Here is a 19,506-nt window from a genome sequence, read left to right as displayed (position 1 = left end):
GTTTTCCTGAACTGTTTCACTTGTAGCAAATGACAAAGTAAATGAACAAGTGGCAAATGTCTATTAATAAAAGCAAACCGGGAAACAGTTTGTTGTAGTTTATATTTTTGTAGATATGTTTATTCATTTCACAAATATTTATTGAGTCCCTACTGTGTACTAGACACCTTTCTTGAATACAGTAGTGACCAGAGCAAACAAAACTCCCTGTGACATTTATGTTGTATATTTATAGTATAGTCATTTTCTACTAATAAAATTGTTCAAACCTTATATAAAATGTGTTGCAATTTTGGGGTGATCTCCAAAAAGACCTCTGTGGCTTCCAGGAGTTCTGCCTGAATGAGTTCGAGAGCCCCTTTATTATAGAATGTTTATTCCTATTCCAAAAGAGTGACAATATAAGTGATGTTTCTTTCACGACTTTCTTAACCTTAAATCACTTACTGTTGACCGTATTTACAGGAAAAATAGTTGTCCTGGTTAGTGTTTGTCATAATTGAATGGTACTTTATTAATTACCTTATCACATTAACTTTTATTTTCAGTCTATTTATATTACTTTTAACTTTTACTACCTGACCAATACCATCATTCGCGTGACAATACACACCAATTCTTCTAGCTAATAAATTTTTAGGGATTTCATTTTGCAGTTTTTTACGATTCTATCCCAATCTTCTAATTGGGTTATTTGTTATTTCTTCTCTTATTCCACCAATCTAAAGAGCTATTTACTATAAACATTAGGTTTGACCATAGGCAATTGCCATTTTTTTTGTAGGTCAAAGATGGTTGACAATTGACAGCTTCTTATGGTTCAACCTAATATGCACATACATATTTATACACACATATATTTGAGAATGAGGGGGTAGGGAGAGGGAGGGAGGGAGTAAGGGAAGGAAACAGATAGTGGGCCAAGGACAGAACTCAGGGAATACACAATATTTAATTCTCAGGCCAAAAAGGAGAGTCTGAAGAAACCTTAAGAAGGAATTATGTAAAAAGAACCAGGATAACAGTAGTGCCAAGGAAACAAACGGAATACTGCAAACAACTTTTTTTTTTTTTTTTTTGAGACAGAGTCTCACTCTGTTGCCCAGGCTAGAGTGCCATGGCGTCAGTCTAGCTCACAGCAACCTCAAACTCCTGGGCGCAAGCGATCCTCCTGCCTCAGCCTCCCAAGTAGCTGGGACTACAGGAATGCGCCACCATGCCCGGCTAATTTTTTCTATATAGTTTTAGCTGTCCAGCTGATTTCTTTCTATTTTTTTTAGTAGAGATGGGGTCTTGCTCTTGTTCAGGCTGGTCTCGAACTCCTGAACTCAAATGATCTGCCGGCCTGGGCCTCCCAGAGTGCTACGATTACAGGCGTGAGCCACCACGCCCAGCCTCAAACAACTTTTTTTGTTGAAGAATTTTGAATGGGAAAAGCCTCATAAACCCACTGTAACATTATTATTTTTGTTTTGGAATGTTAATTTTCCAATTTTTGTTCTTATTGATTTATCATTTTTTATATAGTTGTAAACATAATGGGCATAAATATAAAATCAGAATACAAAATTAACATTGCTTAACAATTTCTGTGTTTCCACATAGTCTTCATAATATTTCTAATAGTGGCACCATAGTCCAGAGTACCATAATTTAATTAGTCATTTCTCTATTATTTCTAATTTGTTTCTATTCTAGGAATAGATAACTGTTTTGAGCATGTTCATAATATAGATTTTTTTTCTTAGACTATTTTCTTGGCATACATTCCCAGAGGTGAAATTACTGGATGAAAAGAAAGAGTTTGAACATTTTATGATCTTGATACATATTGCTATTCCTTTGCGAAAGGGATGTGCACCGCAAGTTCTTGGAAAGAAGAAGGATATATTGGATGGAGTGCTTAAACAACAAGGGTCTAACAGCCTTAGAGAAAGAATTGGGGCTGGTCCGAAGGTAGTGAGTTATCTCACTTGATTGTTCACAGTCAGTTACAGATTGAACTCCTTGTTCTACTACTTTCCCCCCTTCTCACTACTTGACTAGTCTTAAAAAAAGATTATAAAGAATTGGGGTTTGGGAGGTGATACTAGAGTAAGGGAGACTAGCTGGGAGGATAAAGCAACCTCAGAGATGTGAAGGCCTGGTTTAGGGTAGTTAGAGTGGGATTGGAAAGGAAATGAATAAGTGGGACATTTTGAAGGAAAAAATTGATAGGACTTGGTGACTGGAAATAAAGCATGAAGGACATAAGATGACATCAAGCTTTCTAGCTTGAGATAGTAAAAGAACTAGGGACGTTTTGCCTGGGGTGGGGGGAAGACTAAGATTTTCTGGTTCCCTTCAAACATTTGAAACATTGTCACGTGGAAGGAGAAGGTCTCTGTGTGGCTGCAAGAGAGAATTAAACATGGGCAGTATCCTATAGGTAGGGCAGACTCGAAATGGAGTAAAGGACCTTCAGAGGCAGTATCTTTCCTGACAGTGGAGTACCATCAGGCAGAGGTTTAATGGCTATCTACTGGCGATATTTATGTAGAAAAGGTTCACATGTAGGGTAGAACTGTGTTCTCAACCTTTTCTAAAAGCCCATGTCCCCTTCTCATAAAGACTCATACTTTCCTTTGATGTGGGGGCAGGGGTAAGGTGGGTGGGTGGGTAAATAAAGATTTTTTATTTTCTAAATATAACACTGTAATATTGAATATCTTTTCTAATAATCAGATTCTCTGGCTGATACTGGACTATTATTTTAGATGATTCCAGAGTTGCTTTCAACTCAAACATATTTCTAACCTGAATCTGAGATGTCAATCTTTAAAAAAAAAGAAAGTATTAAATAAACTGTTCTGTGAAGCAGTGAGTACCCTATCACTGGAAATACTCAAATAATAACTACTCCATTATTAAGGATGTTTAAGAAAGGTTTTCTGTATTATATAATATTTTGTGATGGTATGGATTGCTCTTGAATTTATAATCATAAATGCCCTGGATAAATTTTTGTCATGACTGTATCTTTTTGTATATGAATGAGGCCCTGGGAAATCAAGGCAAAGCCTGAGAAAGGAAGACTAGGATTGTTTGTTTTCCAAAGTCATAGAAGATAAGATAAATTTATATGACCATCAAAAAGGGAGTAAATTGTAGGTATGGATTAGAAGGTGAAAAGAATGGGGAGCTCATATCTGTAGCAACTTCAAAGGATCTCTGAGAGGGGACAATAAGGATGCTGTTTTTATTTGATTATGTAGTATTTGTCATAAATGAATGTAATTTAGAGAAAAGTCTGTTCCTAGGCTAAGTTGGGGCAGTCCTGTTGAGATATGTTTCTTGTAGAGAAAATGGTAAAATAAACTTGTACTTGCATTCATCTGTTTCCTGGAGACTGATCATGTCGGAGCAGCAGCTATTGGGTTCTAAATTGAATGTGGTCATCTCCATGGTCCCTTCCACCTCTAAGCCTCTGTTCTGAACACTGTTATGTCTTAATGGTTTCATGAATGATTTTTTATTTTGCCCCCTCAGTGCAGTGTTCTTCACAGTCTGAAAGAGCTACTGCAGAACTGGCTGTTGTGGCTTTCCATGGATATCCATAGACCTATGATGAACAGTCCTCTGTGAGTTATCTTACAATCCCCCACAAGGGATGACCTGTACAAACATATTTGCATATGTTTGGTAGTGTGGCATAAGACCTTATATTTTCATTTAAATGCTTAGTAGTGCTTTTCTGAAAGATTTTGTTACTTTTCACCTTTTTTTCCCATAATCCTGAGAGAAAGGGTAATTCTCCAGGTTCTTATTATATAAATCAGAACGCAACCCCTTAGCCTCTAAGTGACTGGCAAATAATATAGGACTGGAGAGATGAGATAGAAATTTGCAACTTTGACTTCCATTCAGTTTAACTCATTGTATAAAATGTATTCTTCTATGTAAAATCTATTTTAATGATGGCTAGAAAAATTTCTAAGGTAATTTTCCTGTATAACTTTGTTTTTATATTCCTCTGATGTATTTTGGTTATATGCATTAGTTTATTTTGGATTTGGAGTTAAAAAAAAGAGCCCTGAATGTCTGTTAAATCTATGTTTTACCTTCAAAGTAAAAGACTGAATTTTAATTAACTACATAATTAGGTTGTTTTGAATCTTAAAATCTTTGGCTTCTCCTATATTCTATTATCAGTCACATTAGTTTTTGGCATTTTTAAAACTTTGCATCATAGAAAATTGCAAACATAAATGTAGAGAAAATAATGCAATGTTACCCCCATGTACTCATCATCCAGCTTCAACGGTTATCAACTCATGGTTAACCTTTTTTCATCAATAACACCCTTCACCTTCTGCCTAGATGATTTTTAAGCAAAACCTAGATGCCATTTCAACTGTAAAAAATTATACCATTATTATACCATTATTAATAATTCTTAATATCTTCAAATATCTAACCAGTGTTCAAATTCCCCTTAGCTTTTGTTGCAAATAGCTGGTTAACTTGGTTAAAAGATTAACCCAGGCTCATTTTGTTTTTGTTTCAAAATGTTAAGGAGGTACAAATGTTATTGTTACATGGATAGCTTTTATAATGCTTAAGTCAGAGATGTTAGTGTGCCCATCACCCAAATAGTATTTGTTCATTTTACCTTATAGATAGATTTTTACCCTCCCACCTTCCCCTCCCCCCATTTTTCCATTACATAGTATAGTTCCATTTTTCTTATCCCTGTAGCGATTTCCTACTTTGGTAGGAGAATGGAGAATAGAAACTTCTTGAGAGTAGCTTGGAAAATTGTTTTTAATTCTTCATATTCATTATTACATTTTTTCCATATGTGTCTGATCACTTTTAGAAGGAAATGGGAGGCTGGGCGTAGTGGCTCACACCTGTAATCCTAGCACTCTGGGAGGCCGAGGCGGGAGGATTGTTTGAGGTCAGGAGTTTGAGACCAGCCTGAGCAACAGCAATACTCTGTCTCTACAAAAAAAATAGAAAAATTAGCCAGGCGGCTACTTGAGTGGCTGAGGCAGGAGGATCACTTGAACCCAGGAGTTGGAGGTTACAGTGCGGTATGATGACACCGCTGCACTCTAACCGGGGTGACAGAGAGAGACTGTCTCAAAAAAAAAAAAAAGGAAGGAAATGGAGCATTTAGTGGGTAGTAAAAACATCTTGTAAAGCTGTGCCTCTCAAAGTGTGGTCCTGCATCATCATCATCACCTGGAAGCTTATTAGAGATGCAAATTCTCAGGCCCTGCCCTAGATCTGCTGAATTACACTCTGGAGGAGGGGCCTATAATCTGTTTTAACATTTTCATAATTTTGGTGTAAGCTAAAGTTTGAGAACCACTATTGTAAAGAAATTCCACTTAGATATTTAAATTCTTCTACCTAAATTATATTAAGAATAATATGTTTGATGTGGCTCTCCCTAACCTGCATTCCCCTGCTGTGGGCTACTGAGCCTGGACCCAAATTTATTCATTCTCTATCCCCCAAGATAAACGAGATTAAAAAAAAGAATAGTATGTTTGCATCCATAATCTTTGGCCAACTTTCAATGTAAGTCTCAGGTACTCCTGAAATAGGTTCCTTACAATTTCTATATTATTGTTCCAAAAATCTTAGGGTCACTATTATGAGAGTCATAAATTAAAGGAGAGCACTTAAAAAGGAGCTCTGCTTTCTAAAATTCTTAAAGCAAATAAGTGGACATACATGTAGATAATTTTGCTTATCATAGCAATATTTGGCATTATATAGTATAGTGCTTAAGTTCTCAGTAATTCTTTTTATTTTAGAGATATAGGTATGATGCCCTATTTCCATCATATGACCATATGCCATGTGATTGTCAAAAAGGAAGTAAACTGTACTTACAGATCACAAGAAGAGAAGGGTAGAAAACCATTCTCAGTGAAGGTTCTCCAGGGGGCATTTCTGGTTGTCACAGTGATTGGGAAGGGGATACAATCATCATATAGTAGGTGGGAGCTAGGGATGCTCAATATGCTGCAGTGGTTGGGGAGTAGGAGGCAGTACTGAACAGTGAATTGTGTCTTCCAAAATGTCAATAGTGTCCTGTGGAGAAACACTTCAGAAGAGGCTTTTCTGAGCAGTCGTTGTTTGAAATTATTTTCAGAAACATTTGCCAAGTGTTGCCAAAAATCATAGTTAAGATAGTTTTGCGGATAGCCAGCTGACTAGGTAGGTGTTCGCCTATTTGAATGGTTTCCTAACTCTTCCCTGCTTGCTCTGGCACTGAACCATCATGGTGATGGGGAGTGGTAGAGTCATCATCATCTCTCAACTGCTAAGACTATATATATATATTTTTTTCCTTGCATATAGCCATTGTTGAGGTATATCAATAGGAGGGTAAAACTATGAGTTCATATTTGTAGATCTTTTCCTAATACACTTAACAGTTGGTTGAAGGACAGGATTGGTTGGATGGATCGACTGAACTAATTATACCCCTGTGTGTGTGTGTGTGTGTGTGTGTGTGTGTGTGTGTGTGTTTGTTTTAAAGAAACAGGGTGTTGCTCTGTCACCCAGGCTGGAATGTTCAGTGGTGTGATCATAGCTCACTGAAGCCTCCAATTCCTGGGCTAAAATGATCTTCCTGGCTCAACCTCTTGAGTAACTGAAACTACAGGTACATGCCACCATGCCCAGCTAATTTTTAAATTTTTTGTAAAGATAGGCTCTCACTATTACTGGTCTTGAACTCCTGAGCTCAAGAGATCCTCCTGCCTCAACCTCTGAAAGTGTTAGAATTACAGGCATGAGCCACCACTCTGGGCCCCCGTGTGTGCTTTAAAGAGACTCCATTCATTGATTTGGGGAGAACGTGTAAAATATCCAGATCTGGTTTTTATTAAAAGAACAAAAGATGCTAAAATTTTTGCTAATTCACCTTTAGGATTGAATTGAATTCCAGTGAAAATATTTTTAATAGCATTTTAGCTCAGGAATTCAGGCAAAACTAGGTTTTGCTTTGTGTACTGTAGGTTTCTTTCAACCAGTGTGTTGCAATGTTGCTGACATCATAGAAAACAATTCATAAAGATATTTTAATGTTTATCCTTTTAAGCTACTTGTGATTTGGTTGGGATTAATTAGTTCTCATTTTTTCTAGTTTAGTGTATTATTTTGCCCATTTTCAGATTTTATCTTGAATTATGTTTCATGTTACTTTGACATGAACTCCTTTTTCCGCTTATTTATTAATGGAGTACCCATTTTCTAGTGGTTTTGATATTTCTCACTCAAGGATTTCCATAAAAGCCTACTTGCAGCTTCTTAATATTTTATTTCTCTGGTGTTCACTAGTAGAGTCTGGTTGCTGAGTATGTTCTATGAATTGATCTTAATGGTTGTCTAGAGGGCTAAGTTTAGGTTTATGATTAATCACTTTGATTTTTTTAAAAAGTGAATTATACATTTTTTTAAAAAGTAAATTATACGTTGGAGCGCTGATAGTTTTCAAAATCCTTACCAACTTTTTGCTATGTATTATCCAGCTTTAGCTTGGAAATTATGAGCACTTTTGCTACTCCGGATCTGAATGTTATGGTTTCTTATTGCAGAGAGACAACTTTGGGTGGATCCATGACTTCTCTGTCTAAACTGATCGACTATGTAGGGTGGCTGTCCACTATTGCAATGCGCTTGGAGGGCAACAGTGCTTTCTTGCTGCACTTTATTTTGGATTTCTATGAGAAGGTATTACCCTTTCCATTTTCTCTATTTAGATTTCGTGATGGCTATCCACGTTACTGGCCTATTATTTAAATTTTATATACAACCATTAAGGTGGGCTAGGATTAGCATAGTTAAAATAACTTTAGAATTTGAAGTTAATAATTGTTTCCCATCCAAGTACTAACCAGGCCCAACCCTGCTTAGCTTCCGGAATCAGACGATACCGGGCACGTTCAGGGTGGTATGGCTATAGACAGAAGTTAATAATTGTTTTCTCACCTGATAACTGACTTTCATAAAATAAAGTAGAAAAACAAATGCTTGTTTTTTGGATCCAGGTACCACTTTAATAGACATTGACCTGTAATAATGCTGGCCCTAGACAGAATTTTGCTGTTAGCATTACATTTTGTTCATCCATTGTACATCCTCAACCCCTGGAAAAAAACAAAAGTATCTTCTTAGTTTTTTCAGATCTCCACTTCTATCTTTGACCTGCCTTATTTCCCCTGGTACCTAGTACCTTTATGATTCTGATCCTCTTCAATTGTTTTATAGTATTTGACCTGGACAGAACTATTATCCATGAAGTATCCATTATAATCTCATTTTTCCCAACTTCTTCCTTTCACCAATACCTAGTTGTCTTGTTTTATGTATTTCCTTAGAAGCATGCTCCTTTGTTTTCCAGGTTGACAGCTAATTAATAGGATAAATAAATATTTTTGCAACTTTAGGAGAAAGATATGTTCCCTTCATCCCCAACTCTAAGACTTCTCCCCAGAAAAAAATGAAAGATTTTAAAAATGGTCTTCCAGTAATAATCCTTTGTGGTAAGGTTGATGTTTGATGAGGTATATTTTAAGCAGGCTTGTGGTTACCTGTTCTATTTAGGAATCAGGCAAGTCCAAACCTAATGTTATATTATTGCTTATCTTATACTAGTGATTCTTTGGGTGAACTTGGTTGAGGAGTTCTAGGGAATAATCTGTATACTGATGTTATCATTCTTCTCAAAAGGTATGTGACATATATATAAATTATGACCTTCCATTGGTGGTGTTGTTTCCTCCTGGCGTCTTCTATCCTGCACTCCTCAGTCTGGATACCACTATCTTGAACCAGCTCTGTTATATTATGCACAGGTACAAAGCCTTTTTACCATTTTATGAAATAGCATATCATAATCCTGTCTTCATCTGTCAACCATAATACAGTAAAACTTCCTATGCATTTTCTGCCAGGCCTGTGGAAGCAGGAAACATGGCCTTCTTTTGGGCATGACCTTCCAATTACAGGGCTATGCTAGTTTGTTGTTTTTAAATCCCTCACTGCTGTGATTATAGAATAAAAATTTATAATTAAGAATCTATTGTGCAATAGTACCGTTGTACTCAACATTGTTAATTCTAATCACTGTGTCTTAAAGAAAAATTAGTCATTTGCTGACAACTGATATAAGTGTACATAGCTTCTCTGTCTCTGGTAAAAAGATCACTTTCTGGGAGATAAGGGCAGCTATTGCCAATTATGTGAAACTGTAAGTATCATTTCTGATCTCTAATTCTTTCACTTGTGGACTAAAATTATTCTTTTCAATCTGTAAGAGTAGACCTTTTTGGCATAATTTGTAGGACTATGTCAAGGTTAAAATGTTTTAAAGCTAATTAAATAATACACAAGAAAAAATTATATTTCTAAATTTCCCCTTTTATCCTTTCTGCCACACCTATTTTTTTTTTTTTTTTTAAGACAGAGTCTCACTCTGTTGCCCGGGCTAGAGTGCCGTGGCGTCAGTCTAGCTCACAGCAACCTCAAACTCCTGGGCTCAAGCGATCCTACTGCCTCAGCCTCCCGAGTAACTGGGACTACAGGCATGAGCCACCATGCCCAGCTAATTTTTTCTGTATATTTTTACCTGTCCAATTAATTTCTTTCTATTTTTGGTAGAGACGGGGTCTCACTCTTGCTCAGGCTGGTCTGGAACTCCTGAGCTCAAACAATCCACCCACCTCGGCCTCGCAGAGTGCTAGGATTACAGGCGTGAGCCACCGTGCCCGGCCCACACCTATTTTTTTATATTATGAAAATATGTTCTGTAATAGTGACTGACTGCTTTTGAGCCTCTGTTACAAAGTTTTTTTTTTTTTTTTTTTGAGACAGAGTCTCACTCTGTTGCCTGGGCTAGAGTTCCATGGTGTCAGACTAGCTCACAGCAACCTCAAACTCCTGGGCTCAAGCAATCCTTCTGCCTCAGCCTCCCAAGTAGTTGGGACTACAGGCATGCACCACCACGCCTGGCTAATTTTTTCTTGTTTCTATTTTTAGTTGTCTGGCTAATTTCTTTCTATTTTTAGTAGAGATGCCGTTTCGTTCTTGCCGAGGCTGTTCTCGAACTCCTGATCTCAAGCAATCCTCCCCCCTTGGCCTCCCAGAGTGCTAAGATTACAGGTGCGAGCTACCATGCCCGGCCAATTTTTTTTTTTTTTTGAGACAGGGTCTTACTCATAGCTCACTGTAACCTCAAGCTACTGGGCTCAAGCAGTCCTCCTGGCTTAGCCTCTCAAGTAGCTAGGACTACAAGTGCTCGTGGCCATACCCAGCTACTTTAAAACTGTTTTTGTAGAGATAGGGTCTTGTTATGTTGCCCAGGCTGCTCTTGAACAACTGGCCTCAAGCAGTCCTCCCACATCGGCCTCCCAAAGTTCTTGGATTAGCAGGCATGAGCCACTGCACCCGGACATATGTTAATTTTTTAATAGTGAAACATTAAGAGCATTTTTTCATTGTTTTTATTGAGTCAAGTGCACATCTTAAGTATACAACTTATTTAGCCTCTATTAATTTTTATTCTTTGAGGAGAATATACCACAAAAGGATAAAAACCTTAATTAGACAACTGAATATTTTTGTATGTACACATTTGCATATATTTACATTTAAAATGTACATTTTTGTTTATTTTACATTTCAAAGGCATGTTAAATGTTTCAGTCTTTTTATTCTTCCTATTAGGTATCGTAAAAATCTGTCTGCTGCAAAGAAAAATGAGTTGCAACAAAAGGTATGAATGATAAACCTCTGTTAAATCACTGTTGTTTAAAAATTGAGCCGGGCATGGTGGCTCACACCTGCATTCCTAGCACTTTGGGAGGCCGAGGCAGGAGGATCACTTGAGCCCAGGAGTTTGAGACCAGCCTGGGCAACATAACGAGACCCTGCCTCTACAAAAAATTAAAAAATTAGCCAGGCATGATGGTCTTAGCTATGTGGGCGGTTGAGGCAGGAGGATCACTTGAGCCCAGGAGTTAGAGGCTGCATTGAGCTATGATCACACCACTGCCCTGCAGCCTGTGTAGCAGAGCAATACCCCATCTCTAAAAAAAATATATATTAGAAATTGAATCTAGCTATATATGACCTGTTGGGAATAAGTAGGAAAGGGAGAATAGGTGATGATAACAATTTTATTTGTTTTTCATTAGGCAAAACCACAGTTCAGTTTCAGCAGCAAGACCTATCAAGAGTTTAATCACTATTTGATCGCCATGGTTGGTTGCCTGTGGACATCCAAACCCTTTGAGAAAGGAATATATATTGACCCTGAAATCCTGGAAAAAGCTGGAGTAGCAGAATATAAAAGCAGTTTAAATTTGGTTCATCACCCTTCTCTACTGAGTTATGCTGTTTCCTTTTTGCTACAGGTAAGGATATTTAAAGAATTTTTTTAGATTTTATGTAGTAATATTGTGATGGCAGAGATATGAAATGCCATAAATTTAGTGTGTCTGAAATGCAAGATGTGTTGAGTAATTTTTTTAAAGTATCAACTAAAGTTTAGGTATTATGGTGGAATCTGGGATTCAGTTAATTTAAGTAAGTTTCTATCCTCTAAAAGAACAGGCTTATAGCAGACAGACTTGTAAACAAATTACTACAATACAGTGTGGCAAAATGAGAAAAGGTACAGCTATGAGAAAGATGGGGGAGTGATTAGTTCAGTTCTGCTTGGATAGAGGTGATTTCAGGTAAAGAAAGGCTTCATAGAAGTGTAAACTGTCATAAAATCCTCCTAGACATGATGGAAAATGTAGTCTAGATAATATTGTAATTAGAGTTACAGTCTTAGCCGAAGACTACAAATTTAATGGATTGATATATGCAAGCAGGTGGCAGAGTGATGGTGATGATGTCTTTTCAGGACTTTGTTTTCATCCCTGTCATTTTCAACATTATCAGTGACTTGGAGAAAAACTCTAATGGTGTCCATCTTAAATGCATGGATGACACAACAGGGTGGGATTACAAATACCCTGAAAGAATTTGGATTCAGAATTCCCTTAACAGACTGAAACATTGAGAAATCTAACAAAATAAAAAAAAATTGTACAGGGTGGGGGAGATATTCTTTGAATAAATGTTTAGTATATGCAGACAATGAACTCAGCACTGTAGTGAACAAGACACATCTGGGTGTTGCCCTCGTAGAGCTTACAGTCTAGTCAGGGAGGCAGTCATTAAACAGACATCTTAGAAGAAACAATGATGAGTAGTAAAATAGGGAAAGTATAGAGGTCAGTGAAAAAAATATAAAGAGGTGCTAAATTCAGGCTTTGCAGAAATGTTGCTAATTGAATTTTTGAGGGATGAACATGAGCTTGCCAAGACAGGAGTAGAATTTGAGGAATAGTACAAAGGTGCTGAGCAAAGATAGTTACAACAGGAGTCAGCAAATGTTTTTGTAGAGGGCCAGATTGTAAATATTTTAGGTTTTGCAGGCCACGTGGTCTCTGTCAAGACTACCCAACCTTGCTGTTGTAGCTTGAAAGCAGCCATAGACAATGCGTAAACAAATAACCATAGTTGTGTTTCAGTAAAAGTTTGTTTACAAAAACAGGTGTTGGCTGGATTTGGGCTTTGACCCTTGTGTTAAAGCCTGTCATGTTTGAGGAACTTGAAGTAGAATTGTAGGACTAGAGCAGTGATTCTACACTGACTGAGCAGCAGAATTGCCCAGAGTGCTTTTCCAAAGTGTACATCCCTTGTTGCTCCTACCCTGAGACTCTGATTGAATAACTATGGAGTGACATTCAGTATCTGCTTTTTAAATATAACTCTGATATACAGTAAGAGTTGGGCTTTTCACCCTGTGAGCCTGCCATGTTATGACACAGCACCAGAAACCAACCAGATGCAGTCACCTGATCTTGAACTTCCCAGCCTCCAGAACTATAAGAAGTACATGTCTTTTATTTATAAATTACCAAATCTCAGGTATTCTGTTATAGCAACAGAACACTGCCTAAGACATCACCTATTCTTTCAGCTTGTCCACTTTTTCCATTAACCTTAGTGTGTTCTTCATAGTTATTTTAAATTGCTGGTGTCATAATTCCAAAATCTCCGTCATCTGTGTCTTATTCTGTTTCTTGCATTTTCTCTTCAGACTGTTGTTTTCTTCTTGCTTTCTAGCATGCTTTGTAATTTTTTTGTTGTTGAAAACCAGGCATGACATTGGGTAATAGAAACTGAGATAAATTGGTCTTTATTGTGAGAGATTGTGTTCATGTGAGTAAGAGTTATACTGCATTTACTATTTGCTGTAATTGTAGGTATTTGAAACTTTTGTCTTTTCTAGAGTCCTTGTTTCTGTGTATTTTGTTATCTTTGAGTTTTCATAGATACTCTTCCTTAACTAATGTTTGAGCTTTGCAGTTCTATGAGTTGTAATCCTCTGTTATGCAGAAGCCTTGTAAATTTGCAGGAGGGCAAGCATTCTATAATTGTGTGATTAATTCTCAGTCTTTTAGTAGGCCTGTGCCCCTGCGTTGTGACCTAGTCACTTAATATCATATGTTTTATTATAATAGGAATACATATTCATACTTGAAAGCTGAAAAATACAGAAAAATAACATGAAGGTAAAATTTATAAAGAAAAAAGTTGAGAGCCACTGGGTTAGACTATAGCATAGTAGCAGATGAGGTTTTGAAACGTAGTTAAGGATCAGATGCTGAAAAAAGTAATATGTAGGCCACCAAAAACAAATTGCTTGATTGCAATATTTGAATAAAAATTATATTTTTAACTATGTAGAAGAATTTCAGAGGCAGTGTATTTTAGTGATTTTTCTGATATTCCTTCTTTTTCTCTTTTCTTGCCTTCATAATAACTTGCTTGATTTATACAGTGTACAAAAACCTGTTTTAAATTAATAATATTAATATTACTGTTAATATGAGGCTACTAGGTGAAATTTAAAATGTTTTCATGTTTGAGGAACTTGAAGTAGAATTGTAGGACTAGAGCAGTGGACTAAATCCTTTTAAAAATGTACAGTACACACACTCTATTTTACGTACTGTTAGGTACATTTGTTTCAGTTTGTTTTCATGTTTTAGAGATTGCTTTTTTCTTTTAGATTTAATTTTATTCCTGAAATATGTAAAACATTTACACCATTCTAAGTTCTAAACTATGAAAATCTCATTTTTATCCTTTCCTCCTCCATCTTTTATCATCTTCTGCCTTGAGGTAGCCATTTTTATTGTTTTTTTTGTTTTGTTTTTCCCATCCAGTGTTTCTTTCCTTTAAACTTAGTAAACATTGTTTTATAATCTGTATCTGATAATTACGATATCTGAAGTTTTTGTGTGTCTGTTTCTATTGCCTGTTTTCCCTGTTGCTTTTTTGTCTTACGTTGTGGATATATGTTTTCATTTCTTTTGTGTATGGATAATTAGAGGTGGGAATGCTGGATCATACAGTAACTCGATGTTTAACCACTGGGACAGCTTCCAGACTGTTTTCAAAAGTAGCTCCACCATTTTACATTCCCACCAGCAGTATGTGAGGGTTCCATTTTTTCCACATCTTTTCCACACTTGTTATTATCCGTTTTTGTGATTCTAGCCATCCTAGAGGTATGAAGTGGTATTTCATTGGAGTACTGATTTGCATTTCCATCATAGCTGTTGATGTTCAGCATCTTTTCATGTGCTTCTTGACCATTTGTATATTTTTTTGGAAAAATATCTATTCAGACCCTTTGGCCATTTTTTCATGAGGTTATTTGCCTTTTTATTACTAAGTTTTAAGCTTTTTATAGTCTAGATATAAGTCCCTCATCAGATATATGATTTGTGAAAGTTTCCCCTTATTCTGTGGGTTGTCTTTTCACTTTTTTGTTGGTGTCTTTTGATTCACAAAAATTTTTAATTCTGATGAGTCAAATTTGTAATTTTCTTCTTTTATTGCTTGTACTTTTATTGTCCAAGCTAAGAAATCACTGCCTAACCTAAGGTCATGAATATTTACTCCTGTATTTTTCTAAGAGTTTTATAGTTTTAGCTCTTATGTTTGGATTTTTGATCAATTTTGAGTTAACTTTTGTAAATGGTGTGATATAGGTTTCCAACTTCATTTTTTGGTGTGTGGCTATTCAGTTGTCCCAGCACTATTTGCTGAAAAGGCTATTTTTTCCCTATTAAAATATCTTGGCACCCTTGTTGAAAATCAATTGACCATAGATGTATGGACTCTTGATTCTATTTTATTTATATATATATGTATGTCCTTATGTGATTACAACACTGTCTTGATTAGTATAGATTTTTAGGAAGCTTCGAAATTGGGAAGTGTGAGCTCTCCAATTTTCTTCTTTTTCAAAATTGTTTTGGCTGTTCTTGGTCCCTTGAAATTCCATATGAGTTTTAAAATCAGCTTGTCAGTTTCTACGAAGAATCCAGCTGGGATTCTAATAGATAATGCCTTGAATATGTAGATAAATTTGATACTATTGCCATCTTAATATTAAGTTCTTCAGTGCATGAACATTGAAAGTCTTTCCATTTATTTTGGTCTTCTTTAGTTTTTTTTTCAACAATGTTTTGTGGTTTTCAGAGTATAAGATTTACACTCTTTATTCCTATGTATTTTTTGATGCTATTGTAAATGAAATTGTTTTCTTAATTTCATTTTTGGGTTGCTTATTGCTCCTATATAGAAATGTAATTGATTTGTGTATATTGATCTTATATTCTACAACCTTGTTGAACTCATTTGTTAGTTTTTATGGCTTTTTAGGGGATTCCTTAGGATTTTCTATATACAAGATTATGTCTTCTGAAAATAGAGGTAGTTTTATTTCTTCTTTTCAAATCTGGATGCCTTTTCTTTGTCTCGCCTAATTGTACTGCCTAGAACCTCAGTACAATGTTGAAGAAGTGACAAGAATGGCATCTTAATCATAGGGGAAAAACATTTCATTTTATCACCAGTATGACGTTAGGGGTTTCTGTGGATGCCCTTTATTAGGTTGAGGAACTTCCCTTCTATTTCTAGTTTGTTGAATGTTTTTATTATGAATGGGTGTTAGATTTTGTGAGATGCTTTTTCTGCATCTACAAACATGATCATGTGGTTTTTGTCCTTTATTCTATTGATATGGTATATTACATTAATAGAGGTTCAGATGTTTAACCAATCCTGCATTTTTGGGATAAGTCCTACTTGGCAATAGAGAACAATTTCTTTTACGTGTTGCTGGATTTTTAATTTTTTTGTAGCCCTCTATAGCACAGGCTTATGAAATTCAGGAAGGACAACCTAAAACTTTTTGACAAGTCTTGTAGATTCTTGGAGACAAAAAGCTTTGATTATTGAAGAAAATGTTAAAGCAAGTAAATGACCAGTTTGGTTTACAAAATCCAGCTCAGGCTGAATTGTCATGTAAAACTTTTTTTTTTTTTAAAGTGCCATAACATGCATTGACTCTGATTATCAAAATAGTCCTGTGAGGTTATACACTTAGGAGTCATTATCCCTAAGGGTAGGTGAAGGAATAGCCTCAGGGAGACTAAGGGAGATTTATAGGGGAAAGGAATTAACAGTTATTGAAGACTTATGACTCACCAGATTCTGCACTAGAAAAATGTACATATATATGTTAGGTCTCAAAACTAGGTATCAGTATCCTTTTTTACAGGAGAGGAAGCTGGACTCAAACAGGTAGAGTAAATTGACCCCAGGATGGTAACAAGCAAGAGACAGACACTAATTTTTTTTATTGATACATAATATATATATTTATGGTGTACATGTGATGTTTTGATACATGCATACAATCTATAATGATTAAATTAGGGCAATTAGGATATCCGTCACCTAAAACACTTATAATTTCTTTGTGCTGGGAACATTCCAAATCTTCTAGCTACTTCGAAATATATTAATGCAATAAATTGTTGTTAACTGTAGTCACCCTACTATGCGATTGAACACTAGAACTTATTCTTTCTATCTGACTGTATGTTTGTACCTATTAACCAATCTCTCTTCAATCCCTTACCTCCCACTTTTCCCAGCCTCTGCTAACCATCATTCTACTGTCTACCTCCATGAGATACACTTTTTTAGCTCCCACATATGAGTGAAAACATGCAATATTTGTCTTTCTGTGCCTGGCTTATTTATTTCACTCAATATAATGTCTTCCAGGTCCATCCATGTTACTGCAAATGACAGAATTTTATTCTTTTGTGTGGTTAAATAATATTTCATTGTGTATATATACCTGATTTTCTTTATTCACTATTGATGGACACTTAGGTTGATTCCGTATCTTGGCTATTATGAATAGTGCTGCAATAAACATGAGAGTGCAGATATCTCTTGAATATACTGATTTCTTTTCTTATGGCTATATACCCAGCAGTGGGATAGCTGGGTCATATAGTAAATGTATTTTTAGTTTTTTGAGGAATGTCCATACTGTTTTCCATAGTGGTTGTACTAATTTACATTTCTACCGGTAATATACAAGCATTCCCCTTTCTCTGCATCTTCACCAGCATTAATTATTTTTTGTCCTTTTGATAACAGCCATTTTAACTACAGTGAGATGATATCTCATTGTAGTTTTGATTGACATTTCTCTGATGATTAGTGATGTTTAGTATATTTCCATATACCGGTTGGCCATTCATATGTCTTCTTTTGTGAAATGTCTGTTCAGAGCATTTGACTGTTTTCTAATCGTTTTTGTTTTTTTGTATTGACTTGTTTGAGTTCCTTATATGTTCTCAGTATTAATCCCTATCAGATGGATAGTTTAAAAATATTTTCTCTGGCTGGGCACAGTGGCTCACACCTGTAATCCTACCACTCTTGGAGGCCAAGGTGGGAAGATTGCTTGAGGTCAGGAGTTCAAGGACAGCCTGAGCAAGAGTGAGACCCTGTCTCTACTAAAAATAGAAAAAATTAGCTGGGTGTGGTGGTAAATGCCTGTAGTCACAGGTACTCTGGAGGCTGAGGCAGGAGGATTGTTTGAACCCAGAAGTTTGAGGTTTCTGTGAGCCAGGCCGATGCCGCGGCACTCTAGCCCAGGCAACAGAGCAAGACTGTCTCTAAAATAAAATAATAAAATAATTAGAATAAAATAAAATGATAAAAATTTTCTCCCATTCTGTGGGTTATCTCTTCACTCTGTTGATTGTTTTCTTTGCTGTTCAGAAGTTTCTTAGCTTGATGTAATTCTACTTATCTATTTTTGCTTTTGTTGCTTGTGCTTTTGAGGTCTTCTCCATAAAATTTTTACCCAGACCAATGTTCTAAAGCATTTCTCCTATGTTTTCTTCTAGTAGTTTCATGCTTTCAGGTCTTATAGTTAAGTGTTCGATCCATTTCGAGTTGATTTTTGTATATGGTAAGAGATAGTGGTCCAGTTTCATTTTTCTGCATATGGATATCATTTTCCCATCACCATTTATGGAAGAGGGTATCTTTTCCCCAATATATGTTCTTGGCGCCTTTGTCAAAATTGAGTTGGAGCCAGGTGCAGTGGCTCACACCTGTAATCCTAGCACTTTGGGAGGCCAAGGCAGGAGGGTCACTTGAGGCCAGGAGTTTGAGACCAGCATGAGCAACATAGTGAGACTCTGTCTCTACAAAAAGTACAAAAATTAGCCGGGCATGGTGGTATGCTCCTGTAGTCCCAAGTACTCAGGAGAGTGAGGCAGGAGGATCATTTGAGCCCAGGAGTTTGAAATTGCAGTGAGCTACAATGATGCCACTGCACTCTAACTGGGGTAACAGAGTGAGACCCTGTCTCAAAAACAAAACAAAACAACAAAAAAAGAGTTGGCTGTAAACGCAGGGATTTATTTCTGGGTTCTCTGTTCTGTTCCATTGGTTTACATGGCTGTTTTTATGCCAAAACCATGCTGTGTTGGTTACTACATCTTTGTGGTATATTGTGAAGACAGTGTGATGCCTCCTGCTTTGTACTTTTTGCTCATTATTGCTTTAGCTATTTGTGGTCTTTTGTGGTTCCATAGGATTGTTTTTTCTATTTCCATGAAGAATGTCACTGGCATTTTAATAGAGATTGCATTGACTCTGTAGATTGCTTTGGATAGTATAGACTTTTGCGTTTTTTATTGATACATAATAATTATACGTATTTATGGGGGTACATGTGATATTTTGATACATGTATACAATATATAATCATCAGATCAGGGTAGTTTGGATATCCATCACCTCTAACATTTGTATTTTATGTTGGGAATATTCCATTTCTTCTCTTCTGGAAATTTTGAACTATACAATATGTTATTTCTAACTATAGTCACCCTACTGTACTGTTGAGCACTAGCTCTTATTGCTTTTATCTAATTGTATCTTTATACCCATTAACCAATTTTTCTTCATCTTCTCCTCCCCCAACCTCCTCAACTCTCTACTTCCATGAGATCCACATTTTTAATTCCCACATATTAGTGAGAACATGCA

At 36.2% G+C, this 19,506-nt stretch overlaps 1 protein-coding gene across 1 annotated transcript in view; it reads left to right on the top strand.

Moving 5' to 3' along the window:
• Window positions 1-19,506, top strand: part of CENPI (centromere protein I) — a 65,883-nt gene that overhangs the window by 28,362 nt on the left and 18,015 nt on the right. Inside the window, exons 14-18 of the mRNA XM_012650027.1 lie at window positions 3,529-3,620; window positions 7,599-7,734; window positions 8,734-8,858; window positions 10,729-10,777; window positions 11,199-11,417. Of these exons, the coding sequence (XP_012505481.1) occupies window positions 3,529-3,620; window positions 7,599-7,734; window positions 8,734-8,858; window positions 10,729-10,777; window positions 11,199-11,417 (621 nt within the window). The remainder of the gene's footprint in view (window positions 1-3,528; window positions 3,621-7,598; window positions 7,735-8,733; window positions 8,859-10,728; window positions 10,778-11,198; window positions 11,418-19,506) is intronic.

This window comes from Propithecus coquereli, unplaced genomic scaffold (assembly GCF_000956105.1).
Source record: "Propithecus coquereli isolate 6110/MARCELLA unplaced genomic scaffold, Pcoq_1.0 Scaffold31, whole genome shotgun sequence".
Lineage (NCBI taxonomy): Eukaryota > Metazoa > Chordata > Mammalia > Primates > Indriidae > Propithecus > Propithecus coquereli.
This window is presented reverse-complemented; position numbering and strand designations above follow the sequence as displayed.